The 26,811-nt window shown below is 49.7% G+C and overlaps 8 protein-coding genes across 8 annotated transcripts; all 8 read right to left on the reverse strand.

Annotated features, from left to right (window-relative positions):
- Positions 1–68: 68 nt before the first annotated feature.
- On the reverse strand, positions 69–1,103 carry LOC123749102 (PE-PGRS family protein PE_PGRS16-like). Its single transcript, XM_045731211.2, has one exon. The coding sequence runs from the start codon at positions 1,101–1,103 to the stop codon at positions 69–71; it is 1,035 nt and encodes a 344-aa protein (XP_045587167.2).
- Positions 1,104–1,112: 9 nt separating this feature from the next.
- Positions 1,113–1,805, reverse strand: LOC123749101 (FMRFamide-related neuropeptides-like). Its single transcript, XM_045731210.2, has one exon. It carries the CDS (start codon positions 1,803–1,805, stop codon positions 1,113–1,115), a length of 693 nt encoding a protein of 230 aa, XP_045587166.2.
- Positions 1,806–3,737: 1,932 nt separating this feature from the next.
- On the reverse strand, positions 3,738–4,178 carry LOC138352012 (high mobility group nucleosome-binding domain-containing protein 5-like). The gene has a single exon (XM_069304186.1). It carries the CDS (start codon positions 4,176–4,178, stop codon positions 3,738–3,740), a length of 441 nt encoding a protein of 146 aa, XP_069160287.1.
- Positions 4,179–4,197: 19 nt separating this feature from the next.
- Positions 4,198–5,043, reverse strand: LOC138352021 (high mobility group nucleosome-binding domain-containing protein 5-like). The gene is made up of 2 exons (XM_069304196.1): positions 4,464–5,043; positions 4,198–4,331 (listed from the first exon to the last, which is right to left on the reverse strand). The coding sequence occupies exons 1-2, from the start codon at positions 5,041–5,043 to the stop codon at positions 4,198–4,200; spliced, it is 714 nt and encodes a 237-aa protein (XP_069160297.1).
- Positions 5,044–5,511: 468 nt separating this feature from the next.
- Positions 5,512–6,096, reverse strand: LOC138352029 (RTX-III toxin determinant A from serotype 2-like). The gene has a single exon (XM_069304203.1). It carries the CDS (start codon positions 6,094–6,096, stop codon positions 5,512–5,514), a length of 585 nt encoding a protein of 194 aa, XP_069160304.1.
- An 834-nt stretch (positions 6,097–6,930) lies between these two features.
- Positions 6,931–7,533, reverse strand: LOC123749099 (FMRFamide-related neuropeptides-like). Its single transcript, XM_045731208.1, has one exon. It carries the CDS (start codon positions 7,531–7,533, stop codon positions 6,931–6,933), a length of 603 nt encoding a protein of 200 aa, XP_045587164.1.
- Positions 7,534–7,929: 396 nt separating this feature from the next.
- LOC123749098 (high mobility group nucleosome-binding domain-containing protein 5-like) lies at positions 7,930–8,424 on the reverse strand. The gene has a single exon (XM_045731206.2). It carries the CDS (start codon positions 8,422–8,424, stop codon positions 7,930–7,932), a length of 495 nt encoding a protein of 164 aa, XP_045587162.2.
- Positions 8,425–8,498: 74 nt separating this feature from the next.
- On the reverse strand, positions 8,499–8,966 carry LOC138352048 (opioid growth factor receptor-like). Its single transcript, XM_069304226.1, has one exon. It carries the CDS (start codon positions 8,964–8,966, stop codon positions 8,499–8,501), a length of 468 nt encoding a protein of 155 aa, XP_069160327.1.
- Between the last annotated feature and the right edge of the window lie 17,845 nt (positions 8,967–26,811).

The raw sequence follows: 26,811 nt of genomic DNA on the forward strand, positions 1-26,811 counted from the left end.
CGCTCCTGCCCCCTTTAGGCATGTTGTCGCCCCTGCCTCCTTCAGGCATGTTGTCGCCCCTGCCCTCTTCAAGCATGTTGTCGACCCTGCCCTTCTTGAAGCATGTTGTCGCCCCTGCCCCCATCAAGCATGTTGTCGCCCCTGCCCCCATCAAGCATGTTGTGGCACCTGCCCCCTTCAGGCATGTTGTCGCTCCTGCCCCCTTTTGGCATGTTGTCGCTCCTGGCCCCTTCAGGCATGTTGTCGCTCCTGCCCCCTTTAGGCATGTTGTCGCCCCTGCCTCCTTCAGGCATGTTGTCGCCCCTGCCCTCTTCAAGCATGTTGTCGACCCTGCCCTTCTTGAAGCATGTTGTCGCCCCTGCCCCCATCAAGCATGTTGTCGCCCCTGCCCCCATCAAGCATGTTGTGGCACCTGCCCCCTTCAAGCATGTTGTAACCCCTGCCCCCTTAAAGCACGTTGTCGTTCCTGCCCCTTTAGGCATGTTGTCGCCCCTGCCCCCTTCATACATGTTGTCGACCATGCCCCCTTCAAGCATGCTGTCGCCCCTGCCCCCATCAAGCATGTTATGGCCCCTGCCCCCATCAAGCATGTTGTCGCTTCTGCCCCCATCAAGCATGTTGAAGCTCTTGCCCCTTTCAGGCATGTTGTCGCTCCTGCCCCCTTCAAGCATGTTGCCGTCCCTGCCCCCTTCAGGCAAGTTGTCGCCCCTGCCCCCATCAAGCATGTTGTCGCCACTGCCCCCATCAAGCATGTTGTCGCCCCTGCCCCCTTCAGGCATGTTGTTGCTCCTGCCCCCTTCAGGCATGTTGTCGCCCCTGCCCCCATTAAGCATGTTGTGGCCCCTGCCCCCTTCAGGCATGTTGTCGCCCCTGCCCCTATCAAGTATGTTGTGGCCCCTGCCCCCTTCAGGCATGTTGAAGCTCCTGCCCCGTTCAGGCATGTTGAAGCTCCTGCCCCCTTCAAGCATGTTGTCGCCCCTGCCCCCTTCAAGCATGTTGTCGCCCTTGCCCCCTTCAGGCATGTTGAAGCTCCTGCCCCCTTCAGGCATGTTGAAGCTCCTGCCACCTTCAAGCATGTTGTCGCCCCTGCCCCCTTCAGGCATGTTGTCGCCCTAGCCCCCTTCAGGCATGTTGTCGCCCTTGCCCTCTTCAGGCATGTTGTTACCCCTGCCCTCTTCAGGTATGTTGTCGCCCCTGCCCCCTTTAGGCATGTTGTCGCCCCTGCCCTCTTCAGGGATGTTGTCGCTCCTGCTCTCTTCAGACATGTTGTCGCCCGTGCCCACTTCAGGCATTTTGTCGCCCCTGCCCACTTCAGGCATGTTGTCGCCCGTGCCCACTTCAGGCATGTTGTCGCCCCTGCCCTCTTCAAGCATGTTGTCGCTCCTGCCCTCTTCAGACATGTAGTCGCCCGTGCCCACTTCAGGCATATTGTCGCCTGTGCCCACTTCACGCATGTTGTCGCCCCTGCCCCCTTCAGGCATGTTGTCGACCCTGCCCTCTTCAGGCATGTTGCGGCCCCTGCCCTCTTCAGGCATGTTGTCGCCTCTGCCCTCTTCAGGCATGTTGTCGCTCCTGCCTTGTTCAGGCATGTTGTTGCGCCTGCCCTCTTCAGGCATGTTGTCGCCTCTGCCCCCTTCAGGCATGTTGTCACTCCTGCCCTCTTCAGGCATGTTGTCGGTCTTGCTCTCTTCAGGCATGATGTCACTCCTGCCCCCTTCAGGCATGTTGCCGCTCCTGCCCCCTTCAGGCATGTTGTCGCCCCTGCCCCCTTCAGGCATGTTGTCGCCCCTGCCCCCTTCATGCATGTTGTCGCTATTGCCCCCTTAAGGCATGTTGTCGCCCCTGCCACCTTCAAGCATGTTGCCGCCCCTGCCCCCTTCAGGCATGTTGTCGCCCCTGCCCACTTCAGGCATGTTTTCGCCACTGCCCCCTTAATGCATGTTGTCGCCCCTGCCCCTTCAGGCATGTTGTCGCCCCTGCCCCCTTCAAGCATGTTGTCGACCCTGCCCCCTTCAAGCATGTTGTCGACCCTGCCCCCATCAAGCATGTTGTTGCCCCTGCCCCCATCAAGCATGTTGTGGCACCTGCCCCCTTCAAGCATGTTGTGGCCCTTGCCCCCTTCAAGCACGTTGTCGTTCCTGCCCCTTCAGGCATGTTGTCGCCCCTGCAACCTTCAAACATGTTGTCGACCCTGCCCCCTTCAAGCATGCTGTCCTCCCTGCCCCCATCAAGCATGTTGTGGCCCCTGCCCCCTTCAAGCACGTTGTCGTTCCTGCCCCTTCAGGCATGTTGTCGCCCCTGCCCCCTTCAAAAATGTTGTCGCCCCTGCCCCCTTCAGGCATGTTGTTGCCCCTGCCCCTATCAAGCATGTTGTCGCCCCTGCCCCCATCAAGCATGTTGAAGCTCCTGCCCTCTTCAGGCAAGATGTCACCCCTGCCCCCATCACGCATGTTGTCGCCCCTGCCCCCTTCAAGCATGTCGTCGCTACTGCCCTCTTCAGGCATGATGTTGCCCCTGCCCTCTTCAGGCATGTTGTCGCCACTGCCCGATTCAGGCATGTTTTCGCTCCTGCCATCTTCAGGGATGTTGTCGCTCCTGCTCTCTTCAGGCATGTTGTCGCTTCTGCTCTCTTCAGGCATGTTGTCGCCCCTGCCTCCTTCAGGCATGTTGTCGTCCCAGCCCCCTTCAGGCATGTTTGTCGCCCCTGCCCTCTTCAGGCATGTTGATGCTCCTGCTCTCTTCAAGCATGTTGTCGCTCCTGCTCTCTTCATGCATGTTGTCGCCCCTGCCCTTTTCAGGCATGTTGTCGCCCCTGCCCACTTCAGGCATGCTGTCGCCCCTGCCCACTTCAGGCATGTTGTCGCCCGTGCCCACTTAAGGCATGTTGTCGCCCCTGCCCTCTTCAGGCATGCTGTCGCCCGTGCCCACTTCTGGAATGTTGTCGCCCCTGCCCTCTTCAGGCATGTTGTCGACCCTGCCCTCTTCAGGCATGTTGTCGTTCCTGCCCCCTTCAGGATGTTGTCGCTCTTGCCCCCTTCAAGCAAGTTGTCGCCCCGGCCCCCTTCAAGCATGTTGTGGACCATAACCCCTTCAAGCATGTTGTCGCCTTTGCCCCCATCAAGCATGTCGAAGCTCCTGCCTCCTTCAGGCATGTTGTCGCCCCTGCTCGCTTCAGGCATGTTGTCGTTCCTGCCCCCTTAAGGCATGTTGTCGCCACTGCCCCCTTAAGGCATGTTGTCGCCCCTGCCCCCTTCAGGCATGTTGTCGACCCTGCCCTCTTCAGGCATGTTGTCGCCACTGCCCCCTTCAGGCATGTTGTCGCCCCTGCCCTCTTCAGGCATATTGTCGCTCCTGCGCTCTTCAGGCAAGTTGTCGCCCCTGCCCCTTCAGGCATGTTGCCGCCCCTGCCGTCTTCAGGAATGTTGTCGCTCCTGCTCTCTTCAGGCATGTGTTCGCTCCTGCCCTCTTCAGGCATGTTGTCGCTCCTGCTCTCTTCAGGCATGTTGTCGCCCCTGCCCCCTGCAGGCATGTTGTCGTCCCAGCCCCCTTCAGGCATGTTGTCGCTCCTGCCCTCTTCAGACATGTTGTCGTCCCTGCCCCCTTCAGGCATGTTGTCGTCCCAGCCCCAATTCAGGCATGTTGTCGCCCCTGCGCTCTTCAGGCATGTTGTCGTCCCAGCCCCCTTCAGGCATGTTGTCGCCCCTGCTCTCTTCAGGCATGTTGTCGTCCCTGCCCCCTTAAGGCATGTTGTCGTCCCAGCTCCCTTCAGGCATGTTGTCGCTCCTGCTCTCTTCAGGCATGTTGTCGCTCCTGCCCCTTTCAGGCATGTTGTCGCCCCTGCTCTCTTCAGGCATGTTGTCGTCCCAGCCCCCTTCAGGCATGTTGTCGCTCCTGCCCTCTTCAGACATGTTGTCGTCCCTGCCCCCTTCAGGCATGTTGTCGTCCCAGCCCCCTTCAGGCATGTTGTCGTCCCAGTCCCTTTCAGGCATGTTGTCGTCCCAGCCCCCTTCAGGCATGTTGTCGTCCCAGCCCCCTTCAGGCATGTTGTCGCTCCTGCTCTCTTCAGGCATGTTGTCGCTCCTGCCCCCTTCAGGCATGTTGTCGCCCCTGCTCTCTTCAGACATGTTGTCGTCCCTGCCCACTTCAGGCATGTTGTCGTCCCTGCCCCCTTCAGTCATGTTGTCGTCCCAGCCCCCTTCAGGCATGTTGTCGTCCCAGACCCCCTTCAGGCATGTTGTCGCTCCTGCCCTCTTCAGACATGTGTTCATCCCTGCCCCCTTCAGGCATGTTGTCGTCCCAGCCCCCTTCAGGCATGTTGTCGTCCCAGCCCCCTTCAGGCATGTTGTCGTCCCAGCCCCCTTCAGGCATGTTGTCGCTCCTGCTCTCTTCAGGCATGTTGTCGCTCCTGCTCTCTTCAGGCATGTTGTCGCTCCTGCTCTCTTCAGGCATGTTGTCGCTCCTGCTCTCTTCAGGCATGTTGTCGCTCCTGCTCTCTTCAGGCATGTTGTCGCTCCTGCTCTCTTCAAGCATGTTGTCGTCCCAGCCCCCTTCAGGAATGTTGTCGCTCCTGCCCTCTTCAGACATGTTGTCGTCCCAGCCCCCTTCAGGCATGTTGTCGTCCCAGCCCCCTTCAGGCATGTTGTCGCCACTGCTCTCTTCAGGCATGTTGTCGCCCCTGCGCTCTTCAGGCATGTTGTCACCCGTGCCCACTTCAGGCATGTTGTCGCCTGTACCCACTTTAGGCATGTTGTCGCCCCTGACCCCTTCAGGCATGTTGTCGGCCCTGCCCTCTTCAGGCATGTTGTCGTTCCTGCCCCTTTCAGGCATGTAGTCGCTCCGGCCCCCTTCAGGCATGTTGTCGCTCCTGCCCCCTTCAGGCATGTTGTCGCTCCTGCCCCCTTCAGGCATGTTGTCGCTTCTGCCTCCTTCAGGTATGTTGTCGCCCCTGCCCCCTTCAAGCATGTTGTCGTCCCAGCCCCCTTCAACCATGTTGTCGCTCCTGCCCCCTTCAGGCATGTTGTCGTTCCTGCCCCCTTCAGGCATGTTGTCGCTCCTGCCCCCTTAAGGCATGTTGTCGACCTTGCCCCTTCAGGCATATTGTCGTTCCTGCCCCCTTCAGTCATGTGGTCAACCTGCCCTCTTTAGGCATGTTGTCGCTCTTGCGCTCTTCACGCACGTTGTCGCCCGCGCCTACTTCAGGAATGTTGTCGCTCCTGCCCCCTTCAGGACATGTTGTCGCCCCTGCCCTCTTCAGGCATGTTGTCTCCACTGCTCTCTTCAGGCATGTTGTCGCTCCTGCTCTATTCAGGCATGTTGTCGCCCCTGTCCCCTTTCAGGCAAGTTGTCGTCCCAGCCCCCTTCAGGCATGTTGTCGCCCCTGCCCTCTTCAGGCATGTTGTCGCTCCTGCTCTCTTCAGGCATGTTGTCGCCCGTGCCCCCTTCAGGCATGTTGTCGCCCGTGGCCACTTCAGGCATGTTGTCGCCCCTGCCCACTTCAGGCATGTTGTCGTCTCAGCCCCCTTCAAGCATGCTGTCGCCCCTGCTCTCTTCAGGCATGTAGTCGCTCCTGCCCTCTTCAGGCATGTTGTCGCTCCTGCGCTCTTCAGGCATGTTGTCGCCCGTGCCCACTTCAGGCATGTTGTCGACCCTGCCCCCTTCAAGCATGCTGTCGCCCCTGCCCCCATCAAGCATGTTGTCGCCCCTGCCCCCATCAAGCATGTTGTGGCCCCTGCCCTCATCAAGCATGTTGTGGCCCCTGCCGCTTTCATGCATGTTGTCGTTCCTGCCCCGTTTAGGCATGTTGTCGCCCCTGCCCCCTCCAGGCATGTTGTTGCTCCTGCCCCCTTCAGGCATGTTGTCGCCCCTGCCCCCTTCAGGCATGTTGTCGCTCCTGCCCCCTTCAGGTATGTTGTTGCTCCTGCCCCCTTCAGGCATGTTGTAGCCCCTGCCCCCTCCAGGCATGTTGTCGCTCCTGCCCCCTTCAGGTATATTGTTGCTCCTGCCCCCTTCAGGCATGTTGTCGCCCCTGCCCCCTTCAGGCATGTTGTCGCTCCTGCCCCTTTCAGGTATGTTGTTGCTCCTGCCCACTTCAGGCATGTTGTCGCCCGTGCCCACTTAAGGCATGTTGTCGCCCCTGCCCCCTTCAGGCAAGTTGTCGCCCCTGCCCCCTTCAATCATGTTGTCGACCCTGCCCCCTTCAAGCATGCTGTCGCCCCTGCCCCCATCAAGCATGTTGTCGCCCCTGCCCCCATCAAGCATGTTGTGGCCCCTGCCATCATCAAGCATGTTGTGGCCCTTGCCCCTTTCATGCAAGTTGTCGTTCCTGCCCCCTTTAGGCATGTTGTCGCCTTTGCCCCCTCCAGGCATGTTGTCGCTCCTGCCCCCTTCAGGTATGTTGTTGCTCCTGCCCCTTCAGGCATGTTGTCGCCCCTGCCTCCTTCTGGCATGTTGTCGCTCCTGCCCCCTTCAGGTATGTTGTTGCTCCTGCCCCCTTCAGGCATGTTGTCGCCCCTGCCCCCTTCAGGCATGTTGTCGCCCCTACCCCCTTCAGGCATGTTGTCGCTCCTGCCCCCTTCAGGTATGTTGTTGCTCCTGCCCCCTTCAGGCATGTTGTCGCTCCTGCCCCCTTCAGGTATGTTGTTGCTCCTGCCTCCTTCAGGCATGTTGTCGCTTCTGCCTCCTTCAGGCATGTTGTCGCTCCGGCTAGCTGCCCCCTTCATGCATGTTGTCGTCTCAGCCCCCTTCAGGCATGTTGTCGCTCCTGCCCCCTTCAGGCATGTTGTCGCTCCTGCCCCCTTAAGGCATGTGTTCGCCCCTGCCACCTTCAGGCATATTGTCGCACCTGCCCTCTTCAAGCATGTTGTCGTCCCAGCCCCCTTCAGGCATGTTGTCGCTCCTGCTCCCTTCAGGCATGTTGTCGCTCCTGTCCCCTTAAGATATGTGTTCGCCCCTGCCACCTTCAGGCATATTGTCGCCCCTGCCCTCTTCAAGCATGTTGTCGTCCCAGCCCCCTTCAGACATGTTGTCGCTCCTGGCCCCTTCAGGCATGTTGTCGCCACTGCCCCCTTGAAGCATGGTGTCGACCCTGCCTCCTGCAAGCATGTTGTCGCCCCTGCCACCTTCAAGCATGTTGTCGCCCCTGCCCCCTTCAGGCATGTTGTCGCCCTTGCCCCCTTCAGGCATGATGTCGCTCCTGCCCTCTTCAGGCATGTTGTTGCCCTTGCCCCCTTCAAGCATGTTGTCGTCCCAGCCGCCTTCAGGCATGTTGTCGCTCCTGTCCTCTTCAGGCATGTTGTTGTCCCTGCCCCCTTCAAGCATGTTGTCGTCCCAGCCGCCTTCAGGCATGTTGTCGCTCCAGCCCCCTTCAGGCATGTTGTCGCTCCTGCCCCCTTTTGGCATGTGGTCCCCCCTGCCACCTTCAAGCATGTTGTCGACCCTGCCCCCTTCAGGCATATTGTCGCCCCTGCCCTCTTCAAGCATCTTGTCGTCCCAGCCCCCTTCAGACATGTTGTCGCTCCTGGCCCCTTCAGGCATGTTGTCGCTACTGCCCCCTTAAGGCATGTTTTCGCTACTGCCCCCTTTAGGCAAGTTGTCGCCCCTGCCCCCTTCAAGCATGCCGTCGCCCCTGCCCCCTTCAAGCATGTTGTCGCTCCTGCCCCCTTCAAGCATGTTGTCGTCCCAGCCGCCTTCAGGCATGTTGTCGCTCCTGCCCCCTTCAGGCTTGTTGTCGCTCCTGCCCCCTTTTGGCATGTTGTCGCTCCTGGCCCCTTCAGGCATGTTGTCGCTACTGCCCCCTTAAGGCATGTTGTCGCCCCTGCCACCTTTAGGCAAGTTATCGCCCCTGCCCCCTTCAGGCATGTTGCCATCCCAGCCCACTTCAGACATGTTGTCGCTCCTGGCCCCTTCAGGCATGTTGTCGCTACTGCCCCCTTAAGGCATGTTGTCGCTACTGCCCCCTTCAGGCATGTGGTCGCCCCTGCCACCTTTAGGCAAGTTGTCGCCCCTGCCCCCTTCAAGCATGTCGTCGCCCCTGCCCCCTTCAAGCATGTTGTCGTCCCTGCCACCTTCAAGCATGTTGTCGTCCCTGCCCCTTTCAGGCATGTTGTCGCTCCTGCTCTCTTCAGGCATGTTGTCGCTCCGGCTCTCTTCAGGCATGTAGTCGCCCCTGTCCCCTTCAGGCATGTTGTCATCCCAGCCCCCTTCAGGCATGTTGTCGCCCCTGCCCACTTCAGTCATGTTATCGACCCTGCCCTCTTCAGGCATGTTGTCGCTCCTACTCTCTTCAGGCATGTTGTCGCTTTTGCTCTCTTCAGGCATGTTGTCGCCTCTGCCCTTTTCAGGCATGTTGTCATCCCAGCCCCCTTCAGGCATGTTGTCGCCGATGCCCTCTTCAGGCATGTTGTCGCTCCTGCCCTCTTCAGGCATGTAGTCGCTCCTGCCCCTCTTCAGGCATGTTGTCGCTCCTGCGCTCTTCAGGCATGTTGTCGTCCCTGCCCCCTTCAGGCATGTAGTCGCTCCTGCCCCTCTTCAGGCATGTTGTCGCTCCTGCCCTCTTCAGGCATGTTGTCGCTCCTTCCCACTTCAGGCATGTTGTCGCTCCTGCTCTCTTCAGGCATGTTGTCGCTTTTGCTCTCTTCAGGCATGTGGTCGCCTCTGCCCTTTTCAGTCATGTTGTCGTCCCAGCCACCTTCAGGCATGTTGTCGCCCCTGCCCCCTTCAGGGATGTTGTCGACCCTGCCCTCTTCAGGCATGTTGTCGCTCCTGCCCCCTTCAGGCATGTAGTCGCTCCTGCCCTCTTCAGGCATGTTGTCGCTCCTGCCCTCTTCAGTCATGTTGTCACTCCTGCCCCCTTGAAGCATGTTGAAGCTCCTGCCCCCTTCAGGCATGTTGTCGCTCCTGCCCCCTTCAGGCATGTTGTCGCCCCTGCCCAATTCAGGCATGTTGTCGCTTCTGCCTCCTTCAGGCATGTTGTCGCTCCGGCTAGCTGCCCCCTTCAAGCATGTTGTCGTCCCAGCCCCCTTCAGGCATGTTGTCGTCCCAGCCCTCTTCTGGCATGTTGTCGCTCCTGCCCGCTTCAGGCATGTTGTCGCCCTGCAACCCGTTTCCACACAAGACAGCACATATATGACTTAATGCTTAAAGTCAATATGTTGAATGTGATTTAATACATATGTGATATATTCCCAGTTACCTTTTTTACCAAGGCCCAAACTCTTTCTCACGTACCAATTTACGTCTCACAGTACCCGTCCATCAACGTAGATAGCAGAATAGTCGTGATTGGTTCAATTATAATGAAAATTGTAGTTTTCAGGTCCCACATGGGTTGTGAAATTTACCTACTATTGTCCATGCTCTTAGAATATTACAGATCAGCTATATTCTATTGAAGGCTCGTAGTTTTGTTGTGAGAAATATTAGTTGTTCTTAGTAAATTATAATAAGCACTATAAATTATTACATAGAATAACAGTGCTTCACCAATCAATATTTTATACCATAGTTTGTGCTTTAAAAATCTTTAAAGGATGTTTTGTAGGAATGCTAACAGAAAACGATGTTACGTTGGAATGTTTATGGGGTAAACTACTGCAATTAGCATGGTATGGTGTCTACCAAATACCAAATATTGGATGCGTATAGGGTCCAATACCACCTGTTAGGTGGGTAAGGGGTCCAATACCACCCGCAGGATGGGTATAGGGGTCACATCCACCCACAGGATGGATATGGGGATCACTTCCACCCACAGGAAGGGTATGGGGTCCAATACCATCCACTGGATGTGTATGGCGTCCACTACCACCCACAGGATGGGTATGGGGCTCCAACCACCCACAGAATAAGTATGGGGTCCAATAACACCCACTGGATGTGTATGGCGTCCATTGCCGCCCACAGGATGAGTATAGGGTCCAGTATAGCCAACAGGATTAGTTTATAGGGTCCACTGCCGCCCACAGGGTCGGTAGGGGGTCCAATACCGCCCACAGGGTTGGTAGGGGGGTCCAATACCGCCCACAGGGTCGGTATGGGGTCCACTGCCACCCACATGGTCGGTATTGGGTCCACTGCCACCCACAGGGTCGGTATGGGGTCCACTGCCACCCACATGGTCGGTATGGGGTCCACTACCGCCCACAGGGTCGGTAGGGGTCCACTGCCGCCCACAGGGTCGGTAGGGGGTCCACTGCCGCCCACAGGGTCGGTAGGGGGTCCACTGCCGCCCACAGGGTCGGTAGGGATCCACTACCGCCCACAGGGTCGGTAGGGCGTCTACTACCTCCCACAGGGTCGGTAGGGATCCACTACCGCCCACAGGGTCGGTAGGGGTCCACTACCGCCCACAGGGTCGGTAGGGATCCACTGCCGCCCACAGGGTCGGTAGGGGGTCCACTGCCGCCCACAGGGTCGGTAGGGATCCACTACCGCCCACAGGGTCGGTAGGGGTCCACTGCCGCCCACAGGGTGTGTAGGGGGTCAACTGCCGCCCACAGGGTCGGTAGGGATCCACTACCGCCCACAGGGTCGGTAGGGGGTCCACTGCCGCCCACAGGGTCGGTAGGGGGTCCACTGCTGCCCACAGGGTCGGTAGGGATCCACTGCCGCCCACAGGGTCGGTTGGGGTCCACTACCGCCCACAGGGTTGGTAGGGGGTCCACTGCCGCCCACAGGGTCGGTAGGGGGTCCACTACCGCCCACAGGGTGGGTAGGGGTCCACTGCCGCCCACAGGGTCGGTAGGGGGTCCACTACCGCCCACAGGGTTGGTAGGGGGTCCACTGCCGCCCACAGGGTCGGTAGGGGTCCACTACCGCCCACAGGGTCGGTAGGGGTCCACTGCCGCCCACAGGGTCGGTAGGGGGTCCACTACCGCCCACAGGGTCGGTAGGGGTCCCGTACTGCCGCCCACAGGGTCGGTAGGGGGTCAACTGCCGCCCACAGGGTCGGTAGGGATCCACTGCCGCCCACAGGGTCGGTAGGGACCCACTACCGCCCACAGGGTTGGTAGGGGGTCAACTGCCGCCCACAGGGTCGGTAGGGATCCACTACCGCCCACAGGGTTGGTAGGGGGTCAACTGCCGCCCACAGGGTCGGTAGGGATCCACTACCGCGCACAGGGTCGGTAGGGGTCCACTGCCGCCCAAAGGGTCGGTAGGGGGTCCACTGCCGCCCACAGGGTCGGTAGGGAGCCACTACCGCCCACAGGGTTGGTAGGGGGTCAACTGCCGCCCACAGGGTCGGTAGGGGTCCACTACCGCCCACAGGGTCGGTAGGGGGTCAACTGCCGCCCACAGGGATGGTAGGGGGTCAACTGCCGCCCACAGGGTCGGTAGGGCGTCCACTACCTCCCACAGGGTCGGTAGGGATCCACTACCGCCCACAGGGTCGGTAGGGGGTCCACTACCGCCCACAGGGTCGGTAGGGGGTCCACTACCGCCCACAGGGTCGGCAGGGGGTCCACTACCGCCCACAGGGTCGGTAGGGGGTCCACTACCGCCCACAGGGTCGGTAGGGGGTCCACTACCGCCCACAGGGTCGGTAGGGATCCACTACCGCCCACAGGGTCGGTAGGGATCCACTACCGCCCACAGGGTCGGCAGGGTGTCCACTACCGCCCACAGGGTCGGTAGGGGGTCCACTACCGCCCACAGAGTCGGTAGGGGGTCCACTACCGCCCACAGGGTCGGTAGGGAGTCCACTGCCGCCCACAGGGTCGGTAGGGGGTCCACTGCCGCCCACAGGGTCGGTAGGTGGTCCACTGCCGCCCACAGGGTCGGTAGGGATCCACTACCGCCCACAGGGTCGGTAGGGATCCACTACCGCCCACAGGGTCGGCAGGGTGTCCACTACCGCCCACAGGGTCGGTAGGGGGTCCACTACCGCCCACAGGGTCAGTAGGGGGTCCACTACCGCCCACAGGGTTGGTAGGGGGCCAACTGCCGCCCACAGGGTCGGTAGGGGTCCACTACCGCCCACAGGGTCGGTAGGGGGTCAACTGCCGCCCACAGGGTTGGTAGGGGGTCAACTGCCGCCCACAGGGTCGGTAGGGCGTCCACTACCTCCCACAGGGTCGGTAGGGATCCACTACCGCCCACAGGGTCGGTAGGGGGTCCACTACCGCCCACAGGGTCGTTAGGGGGTCCACTACCGCCCACAGTGTCGGCAGGGGGTCCACTGCCGCCCACAGGGTCGGCAGGGGGTCCACTACCGCCCACAGGGTCGGTAGGGGGTCCACTACCGCCCACAGGGTCGGTAGGGGGTCCACTACCGCCCACAGGGTCGGTAGGGATCCACTACCGCCCACAGGGTCGGTAGGGATCCACTACCGCCCACAGGGTCGGCAGGGTGTCCACTACCACCCACAGGGTCGGTAGGGGGTCCACTACCGCCCACAGAGTCGGTAGGGGGTCCACTACCGCCCACAGGGTCGGTAGGGGGTCCACTGCCGCCCACAGGGTCGGTAGGGGGTCCACTGCCGCCCACAGGGTCGGCAGGGGGTCCACTACCGCCCACAGGGTCGGTAGGGGGTCCACTACCGCCCACAGGGTCGGTAGGGGGTCCACTACCGCCCACAGGGTCGGTAAGGGGTTCACTGCCACGCACAGGGTCGGTAGGGGGTCCACTGCCGCCCACAGGGTCGGTAGGGATCCACTACCGCCCACAGGGTCGGTAGGGATCCACTACCGCCCACAGGGTCGGTAGGGGGTCCACTACCGCCCACAGGGTCGGTAGGGGGTCCACTACCGCCCACAGGGTCGGTAGGGGGTCCACTGCCGCCCACAGGGTCGGTAGGGGGTCCACTGCCGCCCACAGGGTCGGTAGGTGGTCCACTGCCGCCCACAGGGTCGGTAGGGATCCACTACCGCCCACAGGGTCGGTAGGGATCCACTACCGCCCACAGGGTCGGCAGGGTGTCCACTACCGCCCACAGGGTCGGTAGGGGGTCCACTACCGCCCACAGGGTCAGTAGGGGGTCCACTACCGCCCACAGGGTTGGTAGGGGGCCAACTGCCGCCCACAGGGTCGGTAGGGGTCCACTACCGCCCACAGGGTCGGTAGGGGGTCAACTGCCGCCCACAGGGTTGGTAGGGGGTCAACTGCCGCCCACAGTTTCGGTAGGGCGTCCACTACCTCCCACAGGGTCGGTAGGGATCCACTACCGCCCACAGGGTCGGTAGGGGGTCCACTACCGCCCACAGGGTCGTTAGGGGGTCCACTACCGCCCACAGGGTCGGCAGGGGGTCCACTGCCGCCCACAGGGTCGGCAGGGGGTCCACTACCGCCCACAGGGTCGGTAGGGGGTCCACTACCGCCCACAGGGTCGGTAGGGGGTCCACTACCGCCCACAGGGTCGGTAGGGATCCACTACCGCCCACAGGGTCGGTAGGGATCCACTACCGCCCACAGGGTCGGCAGGGTGTCCATTACCACCCACAGGGTCGGTAGGGGGTCCACTACCGCCCACAGAGTCGGTAGGGGGTCCACTACCGCCCACAGGGTCGGTAGGGGGTCCACTGCCGCCCACAGGGTCGGTAGGGGGTCCACTGCCGCCCACAGGGTCGGCAGGGGGTCCACTACCGCCCACAGGGTCGGTAGGGGGTCCACTACCGCCCACAGGGTCGGTAGGGGGTCCACTACCGCCCACAGGGTCGGTAGGGGGTTCACTGCCGCGCACAGGGTCGGTAGGGGGTCCACTGCCGCCCACAGGGTCGGTAGGGATCCACTACCGCCCACAGGGTCGGTAGGGATCCACTACCGCCCACAGGGTCGGTAGGGGGTCCACTACCGCCCACAGGGTCGGTAGGGGGTCCACTACCGCCCACAGGGTCGGTAGGGGGTCCACTACCGCCCACAGGGTCGGCAGGGTGTCCACTACCGCCCACAGGGTCGGTAGGGATCCACTACCGCCCACAGGGTCGGTAGGAGTCCACTACCGCCCACAGGGTCGGTAGGGATCCACTACCGCCCACAGGGTCGGTAGGGGGTCCACTACTGCCCACAGGGTCGGTAGGGGGTCCACTGCCGCCCACAGGGTCGCTATGAAGTCAACTACCGCCCATAGTGTTTGTATAGTGTCCACTACCGCTCATAGTGTTATTATGGGGTCCACTACCCCTCATAGTGTCGGTATGGGGGTCCATTACTACCCACAGGGTGTGTCTGGGGTCTATTTTTTTCTGTATAGCAGAGGTGGCAATACTGCTTTTCCAATCTCAATTGTTGTTCAATGTAAAATATTTGTTGCTCGACTTCCAACAATTTATATATATATATATATATATGTCGTACCTAGTAGCCAGAACGCAATTCTCGGCCTACTATGCAAGGCTCGATTTGCCTAATAAGCCAAGTTTTCCTGAATTAATATATTTTCTCTATTTGTTTTCTTATGAAATGATAAAACTACCCATTTCATTATGTATTAGGTCAATTTTTTTTTATTGGAGTTAAAATTAACGTAGATATATGACCGAACTTAACCAACCCTACCTAACCTAACCTAACCTATCTTTATAAGTTAGGTTAGGTTAGGTAGCCAAAAAAGTTAGGTTAGGTTAGGTTAGGTAGGTTAGGTGTTCAAAAAACAATTAATTCATGAAAACTTGACTTATTAGGCAAATCGGGCCTTGTATAGTAGGCAGAGAAGTGCGTTCTGGCTACTAGGTACGACATATATATATATATATATATATATATATATATATATATATATATATATATATATATATCTATATATATATATATATATATATATATATATATATATATATATATATATATATATATATATATATATATATATATATATATAGTACCACCTCTGGCTGGAAGAAGGGGGACCCATAGCCTCGGAGGAAACCACACATAACGCATTGGAGGGAATGTAGGTCCGCTCCAATACAGTTTCTGTGTGCTTTTCTCCTACCACCCCCTTCCCTTTTTTTTTTCCTTTATTGTGTATTTAAAGGTTACAAAACATACAAGACAAATGCCTAAAGGTTATGGATCTCTTGAAGCTCCTCTGCTTCTGGACAGGAACCGAGGACGCAGCAAGCATTTCCCCTCTGGATCGCCACACTGAGACGCTGTATCAAAAAACTGGAAGCCCTTGGGTCTCTGGTGACGTCAATGAGCTTGGAACCCAATTCCTTGAGAAATCCCAAGGCACTCTTGCCCCATGAGCCATGCGTCTCAGACGCTATGGGAACAAAGAGGTATTGACCTTCCAGTCGCCTGTACTTGAGTGATTTTGCTGTTTCCCTGTGGTTGGCCGCCCCACCTGCTTGATCAGCTCCGAAGTGTACGTAGGTGTCAGCCAGGGTGGATACACATGTGTAGTCCCACACCAACTGTCTACCCTCCTTCCATGAGTATATGGTGATGCCATCAGGGCGAAGTGCGGGGAAATCCGGGTTTTGGACACCTAGGATGCGAGGTTCTCTCTCTGCTGGGCACCCAGCTGAGACGAGGCTTCTCTTGATGATGTCATTGACCTCGCTGTGTCTTGCATGCCAGCCCTTTGTGCTTCCGCAATGCAACCCATGCAGTCCGTATTGGTCTGCTTCCACCCTGTTGCAAATACACTTGTATTCAGTGTGAATTGGGGCACCAAGGCGGAGGGCCATATATATATATATATATATATATATATATATATATATATATATATATATATATATATATATATATATATATATATATATATATATATACAGTAAAGGCACTATACTATATATATATATATAGTATAGTGCCTTTGCAATAATGTACCAATGTGTGTGTATATTCATAACCCATTTTAAATTTTTGAAAAATATATAACTTCATAGTGAATGCAACTCAATGTATATTTATTTATTTATTTATTTATTTATTTATTTATATACAAGAAGGCACATTGGGTTAGAGAGAATACATAGCATAGTATTTGCAATCTTGTAAAGCCACTAGTACGCGCAGGGTTTTGGGCAGGTAGTTAATCAAACAGATAATTTTAAGTACGTAAATTCTAGCAGAATTAATATAATTATAACAGATACATTGCAAGAAAAAAAATTAGATGAGAGAGAGAATAGTAGGTATATTAAAGCTCATTAGTTTATTAAAGCTCTGGTTGATTACATTGACAACTTGATTGGTAATTTAAACAAGATTAACAGACACCGTACAGCTGATTGATAGCACATATAAGAAGACAGCAATGATCACGATGGTAAAGATGTTCGGATTGGGTACATAAAGATAGGGAGATTGGGTAGCGATAAATACAGTGCAATTTTAAAGCAACAAGGTAAAAAAACTATGCAGATGAGATTAGGTACTTTTTAGTTTTGTTTTTGAATGTCGCAATATTGGACAGCTTTTCAATTCATTAGGGAGTGAGTTCCATAGACTGGGTCCCTGTACTTGCATAGAGTGTTTACACAGATTATGTTTGACTCTGGGGATATTTATTTCTGGTGTGGTGATAATGGGTCCTATTACATCTGTCCAGGGAAAGTTTCAGAGCAGGATTTGCGTTTAAGAACAGGGTTTTGTAAATGTAGTTGACACAAGAAAGTTTGTGGAGTGATATTATGTTTACATTGTTAAGGGAGTTAAACAAGGGGCTGAGTGTTGTCTGAAAGCAGAATTTGTTATTATTCTGATAGCAGATTTTTGCTCGATGATGATGGACTTGAGGTGGTTTGCAGTGGTTGAACCCCATGCACAGATACCATAATTAAGATAGGGATAGATTAGTGCACAATATGTAGAGATGAGAGCAGAGTTAGGTACATAATATCTGATTTTGGAGAGTATCCCAACTGTTTTAGAGACTTTCTTAGTAATGTGTTGTATGTGGGTGCTGAAGTTGAGTCTCTTGTCTAGGAATAGGACAAGAAACTTTCCATCATTTTTATTGCTAATGTTTACATTATCTATCTGAAGCTGAATTGCATTTGTAGATTTGCTTCCAAATAAGATGTAGTAGGTCTTTTCTATGTTAAGTGTTAGTTTATTGGTTAACATCCATAAGTGGACTTTTTTTTAGTTCATTATTAACAACATCATTTAGTGTATGTGGGTTGGGGTTAGAGTAGATGAGGGTAGTGTTGTTCCGAACCATAATGGAAACTGGCCCAACTATGGGATGGGTTAACCCAAGTATCGCGTTTCCAAAAGGGTCGCCCATGTTGGAAAAGACGAACGCCGAAAGAATATTGTTGAAAACACCTTGATGACTTATTAAACCAAAATTATTTATTAGTCAGCAGAAAGACAAAAACGCGATCTATATGTAAAACTTCTACCAGACAAATATTTTAAGTAAAACTGATGATATTTGTAGTTTTATTAAAGGGGCAGTTTTCATCGCTCGTCGAGCTCGAAAACCGCAGCATTTATTTATTTATTTATTTATTTATTTATTTATTTATTTATTTATGCATTTACAAGAACATACATTGGGAATGTGAGGATACATAATATGGCAATTACAGTCTTGTATAGCCACTAGTACGCGAAGTGTTTCGGGCAGGAAATTTCAGAACCATGCCTATTTCACGCAGATTCCTTAATAAACGTAAGTGTTTTATATGTCACAAGATAGATATAATTATAAGCTTCATTCTAAATACCTTACCATGGGCATATTTAGATTTAAAGCAAAGATACGTGTACTTTTATAATAGCCGAGCTCCGACCCCGGACAGATTGATCGACCGAGCAACTCTCTCAGAACAATGTTTATTTCAGGTGAATTCGTTAATAAACATATATGTTTTATATGTCTCAAGAAAGGCAGACATATAAGCTTCACTTTAAACACTTTACCATAGACATATTTAAAGTTTAATGAAGATACATGTATTTTAAAAATTACGGAGCTCCCACCCCGTACAGACTGAACGACAGAGCAACTCTCTCTCAGATCAATGTTTATTTCACGTAAATTCGTTAATAAACACAAATGTTTTATATGTCTTAAGCAAGATAGAAATAAGAGCTTCATTTTCAATACATTACAATTGACATATTTATAGCTCAAGTGAAGATACATATGTTTTTATAGTAGCGCTCAGTAGCTTGTCGGGCATGGAGTGCAGACGCCTACGCACTTGCCGATATATTGTATAATTAACAAAGATACGCTAATAAAGCCTGAAATCTTATATGCCTCCTGAAAGACCGAGATATGAACATTATTATGATTGCACCAAATAAAATATATCATGTTCGAGAACAAAGATATATCAATTTTAAATTAAGTTTCGACTCTTGCTCGGGCGAGAGAGATGGGGCGACTCTCGCCCCATCTATTGGAGATTCTGTCCACTAAAGACCCAAAGCTACTCAAACCCTCCTAGCATTATTTAAGTAATGAAGTAATATGGTATATTTACTCACTATAATGTGGGTGCTGAATGCATAACATGAGAAAACATATATTTACTCCAAACTAATATAATTTCATTATGAAATAAGTAGCATCAAAGGAAGTCGACGGTCCAAGCGTCAATGTTGTGGAGCGACTTATGCAAGATATATCGTTGTTTGGAAAGTGTTTGTTGGCATATCCAGTTGTCGCACTTCTCTGCACAAATTATCACAAATAACATAACTAGCCAGAAAACATTTAACATTTATTAAAAATATATGTTTGGAAGTTAAATCGACTTCATAGGACAATAGTTTTGTTATATATACTCGTTATTCGTTGACATGCGTTCGCTACTTAAACTACCATGTACTGTACTTATGTAAAATCTCCCATGTCTCTTCGCTCATCTCACCGAACCCGGCCTACAGGCTCTGTGATATATTGTTAAATTAATTGAGATTCACAAATAAAACTTATAATTGTATATGTTATCAAAAAGGCAGAGCTTAGTTTAGTTCATTTATTATGCGCCCCATACCCATCCTATGAGCGATAGTGGAGTGTTACAGAGGCACATAATGGGCTCAGGGACTGAGCCAGGGACATGGGCTCAGGGACAATTCATATAGCCAAGCAAGTTATAATCTTGATAAGGTATCAAGAACGAACGTCACGTCAACAACACCTGTCGGCCCTGCCCTTCCTCCTCTTTTATCAGCTGATCCTTGAGCTCTCGGCTACCAACAAATGATGTAGCATCACCCGAAGGCAGCTAAGTACACAGTGACCTAAATGTGATTGAAAAAACCAACAAGACCAACCCGTAATTCTCTCATTTCGACCTCACTAGTGTTGCTCCCTGGAGCTAAGAAGCTGTACCCGACGTTCACTGCTGCCTATCAACGAGTCTTCCCTATTTGTTCCTGCCTACATTTATCCTGCTATCATGCAAAGTAAGACCGTTAAGACCCTTAAGAAAGATAGCACACCTAACAAGAATAACCCTACTAGCCAGGCTAACAACATGATTAGTTCAGCTATCTCCCCCTCGGTGGCCGCCGTGGGGGGTACCGACTCTCCCCCCGTCAACAATAACAAACAATCTCAGCTGGGCGCAGCGCCGTCTCCGACACGGGCCATGCAACAATTAGGTAGCCATATGGACCAACTTAAACGAGCTGCTGCCCTTTGTTCTGACTTCAAGCGCTTTGCTGATAACCCATGGCTCAAGTTATTAACTCAAGTACATGAAGATCAAATGACAGTAATCAAAGAGCAGTCGGCCTTAATAATGAACCTGCAAGGCTCATTATTATCTTTGCAGAATGAAGTTGTAGACTTACACAAGAACAATCAAGATCTAGCTACCAAAGTCGTCAACCTCGAACAAGAATTAAGCATTCTCAAGAACACAGTTACAAACTTTAATCCAGATGCAACCACTAAAAAACAGGAAGAAATATTGCAACAGTTTGAGAACCGTCTGAACAACCTACAACAACAACACACTGTTACCCAAGACGAGACAGACCAACATAAACTACTTGAGTCTGTAATTATCTCTTCAAGTGATTTTCCCCAAGAAACTGATGGTGAAGACTGTGCTGCCATCGTGATCAAAGTATTGCAGGATAAGTTAAGTTATTCGATCCAAAAAAATGACATCAAAGCAGCTTATAGAGTGGGTACCAAATCATCTGGTACTAATAATAGGCGAATTCGATTAAAATTAGATAGCTGCTCCCGCAAGACTGATCTTATCTCATCTGCAGTTGCTAGTAAATCCACTGTTTATGTGAATGAATGTCTGACCAGGTGCAGGCAAAATCTCTTTTTTTAAACTGCGTGGCTTCTGCAAAAATTCCCCTACAATTAAACACTGTTTTGTGCGAGATGGTAAAATTATAGCTAGGAGGACTGACACTGGAAAAACCTATTCAATAACCACAGGAGCTCACCTTTATTCTTTCCTCAGTGACTGTGGGATATCTGCTGTATAGCCTGAATTCAAATTATAATCTCATTTAACTACCTTTGTGTACTCGAGCTTGCCTTTCCCTTCAAAAGGTTTTAACTTTAGTTAAAAAAAAAAAAAAGAAAGAATAATATTGTCATCTTTATTATTGTCTTTTTTTCTTTTTACTCCCATGTTCCATGGTACACTGGCTTTGCCTGTGTCCTCTAGTATTAACTTCATTATCTAGTGTCCTGAGTGTATCTCTATTTAAACTACCTCAGTTTGTTTTAGTGTAACTTTAGTATTCAACTATAGTGTACTTATAATAGTAGGATGAACAAGACCAGCAAAAGCTGCTAGACTCTGTTATAGTGTCGTCCCAAGATATACCTGTGGAACATGATGGTGAAAACTGTGTCGAAATAGCTCTGCATCTCTTAAAAGACAAATTGCAGCTCATTCTAAACAAATCTGACGTTATTGCTGCCTACAGAGTAGGCAAAAAGAATCCATCAAGTCAAAACCAACGGAAAATTCGCCTGAAGCTGTCTTCCCAGTTCACGAAATCCAATCTAGTCCGGACAGCTGTAGCCCAGCGGAAGGGATTATACATCAACGAGTGCTTGACTAGGAACAGACAGCAACTCCTCTACCGCCTGCGTCAAATCCGTCAACAAAACCCAGATGCGATTCATCAGTGCTTCGTTAGAGATGGACTGATAAAGGTGAGAAAAACCGCAGAGGGCAAAATGTTCACAATTACTAAAGAAGAGAACCTCAACGCTTTCCTCTCCCAATGTGGTCTGTCTCAGCTCATTATCACTCCCAGTGAATTAACTTAATTAACCCCCAGTCAACTAGTGGGGCTAGGTTTCCTAAGTCTCATTGTTTCATTTTCTGACTTAATTTTTAACTTACTCTTAACTAGTCATTTACTGAAATTATTTAATTGAGTGCATAAATAGTTCTTCAGGTCTTATTAATTATACAGTCATAACTGAACTATTTATAGTTAATAATCATTAGCTTAAATTTGCCTATGCTTATTATTCAACTTTTCTTTGATTCCATTTATTACCTAGGTTGCCTAGCCTCGCCATGCTCCCTTACTCCATTGTACCCCTGGCTTTGCCTGCATCTCAAATTGCAAATTGTTACTTACAGTGTACCTGAAAGTACTTGTAAGCAATCTACCTCATTTTTCATTTTTGCTCAATTTGTTTTTGTATTGCTTAGTCTTGTTTATATTTTTGTTTTGTATTTCTATATCTTGTGTTTTGTATAGTCCATGTTTATATGTTTTTTCGTTAATCTCATTTATTACCTAGGTTGCCTAGCCTAGCCATACTCCCTTACTCCATTGTACCCCTGTAAGCCCCTTTTGAGTTTGCTTTGTTCTGTATTGTGTACATCTTTTTCCCTATTTTATAGCTTATTTCTACCTTGTTATTTGCCTTTCTTCCCTTGTTTTTCCTGCAATCAGTTTTTTTTATGCAGACAAGTATAGACCCTGAACTTAACCTCTTATCCACTATCTATGACAATTATCACTTTAATGATCTAAATTGCAGATATTTTGCAGCACATGACGTAAACAATGTATTAACTCATAATCACAATATCTCTGTAATCAATTTGAACGTTAGATCCCTAGGTAAACACTTCGATGATGTTAGTGCCTTGATTGAAGCTATTGACAACAAATTCTCTTTTATTATACTTACTGAAACATGGTTGAAAGAGGATACTACTCAGCTCTTTAACATGCCTAACTACTCAGCAATTCACAACTGTCGTCAACTTCAGAGAGGTGGTGGCACTGCTCTTTACTACCACCAAGAACTAACATGCTTAAAAGAAATTAGAACCAGAGACTGCTATGGGGAGTATATCTTCGCCAGCTTCAGAGTCAAGGGTGCCGAGTCTGTCCTGACTGTGGGTGCAGTTTATAGAATTCCTAACACTGATGTGTCCGAATTCAACTCAAACCTTAGAAATCTAATACTTGATAACAGACTGAACAAAAACGATCTAATTATCGCAGGGGACTTTAATATTGACCTCTGCGAGCCTGAACACCCCACTGCTGTTAGCTTCCTCAACTGTATGAATTCCTGCTTCCTCATACCCTTAATCACTAGACCTACTAGAATCACTGATAGCACTGCCACGACGCTCGATCACATCTGGACAAACATAACCTCTCCGCTTACTTCAGGTATAATCACCGATAGCACTACAGATCATTACCCCACATTTCTCTTAGCTAACATTAGCAAACCACCTCTTGAGTCAAGAGTGATACGTTTTAGACTACACAATGAAACTGCTATAGACAATTTTATAACTGCTGCTGATAATGTCAACTGGGAGTCCGAGTTAGGTAACATAGTGGACATCGACCTAGCAGTGCAATCTTTTCTTCAAAAAACTCTTAGCCTTTATAATACCCACTGTCCTAAGCTTACAAAACAAGTCACAACCAAAAGGCTTAACAATCCCTGGCTTACAAAGGGAATACTTAAATCTATTAATAAAAAACATGACCTTGAGAAGAAGTACAGGTTAGGAATTGTCTCCAAAGAATTCTCAAAGAATTACTCATTATTGCTGTCTAAGATAATTAGACGAGCCAAAACTAAATACTACGAAGATAAATTTACCCAAATAAAGAGCAACATTAAACAAACTTGGAGAACAATTTCTCAAATATTGGGATCAAAGAAGTCTTTAAATAACAAACCGACTCTCCTGTCTAATAACGATGGTCAGCTTTCAGCCTCTGATTCTGCTATTGAGTTCAATAGGTTCTTCTCTTCCATTGGTTCATCCCTTGCAAATGATATTCCATCTTCCAGTACAGACATTAATGACTATCTTTCAGGTAACTATCCACAGTCTCTGTACCTAAAGCCTATTAATTCCACTGACATCAATGAGATAATCCTTGCCCTTAAAACCAAGTCTGGTGCCCTTGAGGAGATACCAACTTTAATTTACAAAAAAGCCTCCAGATCTTTAGCCCCTGCTATTGCTTTGCTCTTCAACAAGTCACTTGAACTCCAAACCTTCCCAGATATTCAAAAAAAAGCGAGAGTAACGCCTGTCCACAAATGTGGTAATCTCACAGATGTTAACAACTACAGACCTATATCTATCCTGCCAAACTTGTCAAAAAATTTTGAAAAACTAATCTATAAGCAGCTTTACTCATATCTAGCCAAACTCAATATACTTAGCCCTTGCCAATATGGCTTCAGACCCAAAAAAAGCACTAACGATGCACTTATTAGTATGCTTAACTCGATTCATACAGCTCTTGATAAAAATGAGTTCCCTGTTGGGTTATTTGTGGACCTGCGTAAAGCTTTTGACACTGTCAACCACCAAAACCTTCTTCTTAAATTACATCATTATGGAGTCAGAGGACACTCCCTACAATACCTCAAATCCTACCTTACTGACAGGCTCCAATATGTTTCTGTGAATAATACAATTTCTCCCACCCTACCCATCAACATTGGTGATCCCCAGGGCAGCATACTTGGCCCTCTCCTCTTTCTCATCTACATTAATGACCTTCCAAATGCCTCCCAACACCTCAAACCAATTCTATTTGCTGACGACACAACCTTCATTTACTCCAGTCCTGATCCCCTTGCTCTAAATGCCACAGTAAATACTGAGCTAAATAAAGTCCATCTGTGGTTAACTGCCAACAAACTCACCCTTAACATTGACAAAACCTTCTATATTCTGTTTGGCAATAAATCCTCTAATCAAATAAATCTCAAAATAAACAATACCCAAATTTGTAACAAATTAGATGGCAAATTCCTTGGCATTCTCATTGACCACAAGCTTAATTTCCAGGGACACATTCGAAACATATCAAAAAAAGTTTCAAAAACTGTGGGCATTCTTTCTAAGATCAGATATTATGTACCACGCCCTGCCCTGGTGACTCTCTATTACTCCCTTATCTATCCATACCTCAACTATGGTATTTGTGCTTGGGGCTCTACTACCCAAAATCACTTACGTCCTCTAATTACTCAACACAAAGCTGCTATTAGGACAATATCCAATTCTGGCCCCAGACATCACTCGGTACCCCTACTTAAATCTCTGAATATGTTAGACATTAAGTCACTGCACATTCTCTCATGTGTATTATACATATATAAAACGCTAAACTATAATGCCAATCCTGATCTCAAAAGCTTCATAGAAGGTTGTATCAGAACCCATGAGCATCACACCAGAAATAAATACAGTTTTGATATTCCTAGAGTACGACTTAATAAAACTAGAAATGCTCTACAAATCAAGGGGCCCAGAATGTGGAATGACCTTCCCAACCATGTTAAAGACTGTACCTCTCTCAACCAGTTTAAGTTAAAAGCGAAGCTATACCTAATAAATTCCCTGTAACCTACCTTACCCTTCTATTGTCAACCAATGTCTGTTTTTTCTTTAAAGAGCGCTGTTTGTCGACATAATTGTATTTGTGCTGCTTTTTCATCTATGTTTTCATTTCTTGTTTTCATTCTACTCATTATGCTCAATTAGTATTAAGCTTGTCATTTAAGTTTATCATGCCCGAAACGCTTTGCGTAATAGTGGCTTTAGGCATTGTATGTACTAGCTCTACCTATAAGTTAAACAATCCTTGTAAATATTTATTGCATGTATGTACCTTACCTAAATAAAATTGTATTGTATTGTATTGTAGTATAGTAAGCAAGCTTTTCATCTTATAGATTTCAAAATTGTGTTTTTTACTTTTTTGGTCATCTATTGTTATTAATTATTCTAGTTAATTTTTTACATTCCTAGTTCCCATTAAGTTTTTTTTTTTTTTTTTTTTTTTTTTTTTAATTACCATTAAGTTTATTTTACTTTAGAATTTTTAATCTACTTTTTTCTTTGTTTTCTATTTTGTAATTTGCCATTCTTGCCTTGTTTTCCTGCAAACAGCCTTTTATGCAGACAAGTATAGACCCAGAACTAAACCTCTTATCCACTATCTATGATAATCATCACTTCAATGATCAAAATTGCAGATATTTTACAGCACATGATGTAAACAATGTATTAACAGATAATCACAATATCTCTTTAATCAACTTGAATGTTAGATCCCTAGGTAAACACTTCGATGATGTTAGTGCCTTGATTGAAACTATTGACAACAAATTCTCTTTTATTATACTTACTGAAACATGGTTGAAAGAGGATACTACTCAACTCTTTAACATGCCTAACTACTCGGCAATTCACAACTGTCGTCAAATGCAGAGAGGTGGTGGTACTGCTCTTTACTACCACCAAGAACTAACATGCTTAAAAATAATTAGAACTAGAGACTGCTGTGGGGAGTATATCTTCGCCAGTTTCAGAGTCAAGGGTGCCGAGTCTGTCCTGTCTGTGGGTGCAGTCTATAGAATTCCTAACACTGATGTGTCTGAATTCAACTCAAACCTTAGAAATCTAATACTAGATAACAGATTGAACAAAAACCATCTAATTATCGCAGGGGACTTTAATATTGACCTCTGCGAGCCTGAACACCCTACTGCTGTTAGCTTCCTCAACTGTATGAATTCCTGCTTCCTCATACCCTTAATCACTAGACCTACTAGAATCACTGATAGTACTGCTACTACTCTAGATCACATCTGGACCAACATAACCTCTCCGCTTACTTCAGGTATAATCACCGATAGCACTACAGACCATTACCCCACATTTCTCTTAACTAACATTAGCAAACCACCTCTAGAGACAAGGGAGTTAAGCTTTAGGCTGCACAATGAAACTGCTATAAACAATTTTATAACTGCTGCTGATAATGTCAACTGGGAGTCCGAGTTAGGTAACATAGGGGACATCAACCTAGCAGTGCAATCTTTTCTTCAAACAACTCTTTGCCTTTATAACACCCACAGTCCTATGCTTACAAAACAAGTCACAAGCAAAAGACTTAACAATCCTTGGCTTACAAAGGGAATACTTAAATCCATTAACAAAAAACACGACCTTGAGAAGAAGTATAGGCTAGGAACAGTCTCCAAAGAATTCTCAAAGAATTACTCGTTATTGCTATCTAAAATAATTAGACGAGCCAAAACTAAATACTATGAAGATAAATTTACCCAAATAAAGAGCAACATTAAAAAAACTTGGAGCACAATTTCACAAATATTGGGATCAAAGAAGATTTTAAATAACAAACCAACACTCCTTTCCAATAACGCTGGTCAGCTTTCAGCCTCTGATTCTGCTATTGAGTTCAATAGGTTCTTCTCTTCCATTGGGTCATCCCTTGCAAATGATATTCCATCTTCCTGTACTGATGTTAAGGACTATCTTACAGGTAACTATCCACAGTCTCTGTACCTAAAGCCTACTAGTTCCACTGATGTCAATGAAATAATCCTTTCCCTTAAAACCAAGTCTAGTGCCTTCGAGGAGATACCAACTTTA

This window comes from Procambarus clarkii, chromosome 5 (genome assembly GCF_040958095.1).
Source record: "Procambarus clarkii isolate CNS0578487 chromosome 5, FALCON_Pclarkii_2.0, whole genome shotgun sequence".
In the NCBI taxonomy this organism is placed as follows: Eukaryota; Metazoa; Arthropoda; class Malacostraca; order Decapoda; family Cambaridae; genus Procambarus; species Procambarus clarkii.

Excerpts from the sequence above, each read along its gene's own strand:
- LOC123749098 (XM_045731206.2), bottom strand. The coding sequence starts at position 8,424 with ATGCCTGAAGAGGGCAGGAGCGACAACATGCCTGAAGAGGGCATCGGC.
- LOC138352012 (XM_069304186.1), bottom strand. The coding sequence starts at position 4,178 with ATGACTGAAGGGGGCAGGGACGACAACATGCCTGAAGTGGGCAGGGAC.
- LOC123749102 (XM_045731211.2), bottom strand. The coding sequence starts at position 1,103 with ATGCCTGAAGGGGGCAGGGGCGACAACATGCTTGAAGGTGGCAGGAGC.
- LOC138352021 (XM_069304196.1), bottom strand. The coding sequence starts at position 5,043 with ATGCCTGAAGGGGGCAGGAACGACAACATGCCTGAAGGGGGCAGGAGC. Across the intron at positions 4,332-4,463 it reads CGACAACATGCCTGAAGAGA|GGGGCTGGGACGACAACATG; the intron begins GCAGGAGCGACA and ends ACATGCCTGAAG.
- LOC138352029 (XM_069304203.1), bottom strand. The coding sequence starts at position 6,096 with ATGCCTGAAGTGGGCAGGAGCAACAACATACCTGAAAGGGGCAGGAGC.
- LOC123749101 (XM_045731210.2), bottom strand. The coding sequence starts at position 1,805 with ATGCATGAAGGGGGCAGGGGCGACAACATGCCTGAAGGGGGCAGGGGC.
- LOC123749099 (XM_045731208.1), bottom strand. The coding sequence starts at position 7,533 with ATGCCTGAAGGGGCCAGGAGCGACAACATGTCTGAAGGGGGCTGGGAC.
- LOC138352048 (XM_069304226.1), bottom strand. The coding sequence starts at position 8,966 with ATGCCTGAAGGAGGCAGAAGCGACAACATGCCTGAATTGGGCAGGGGC.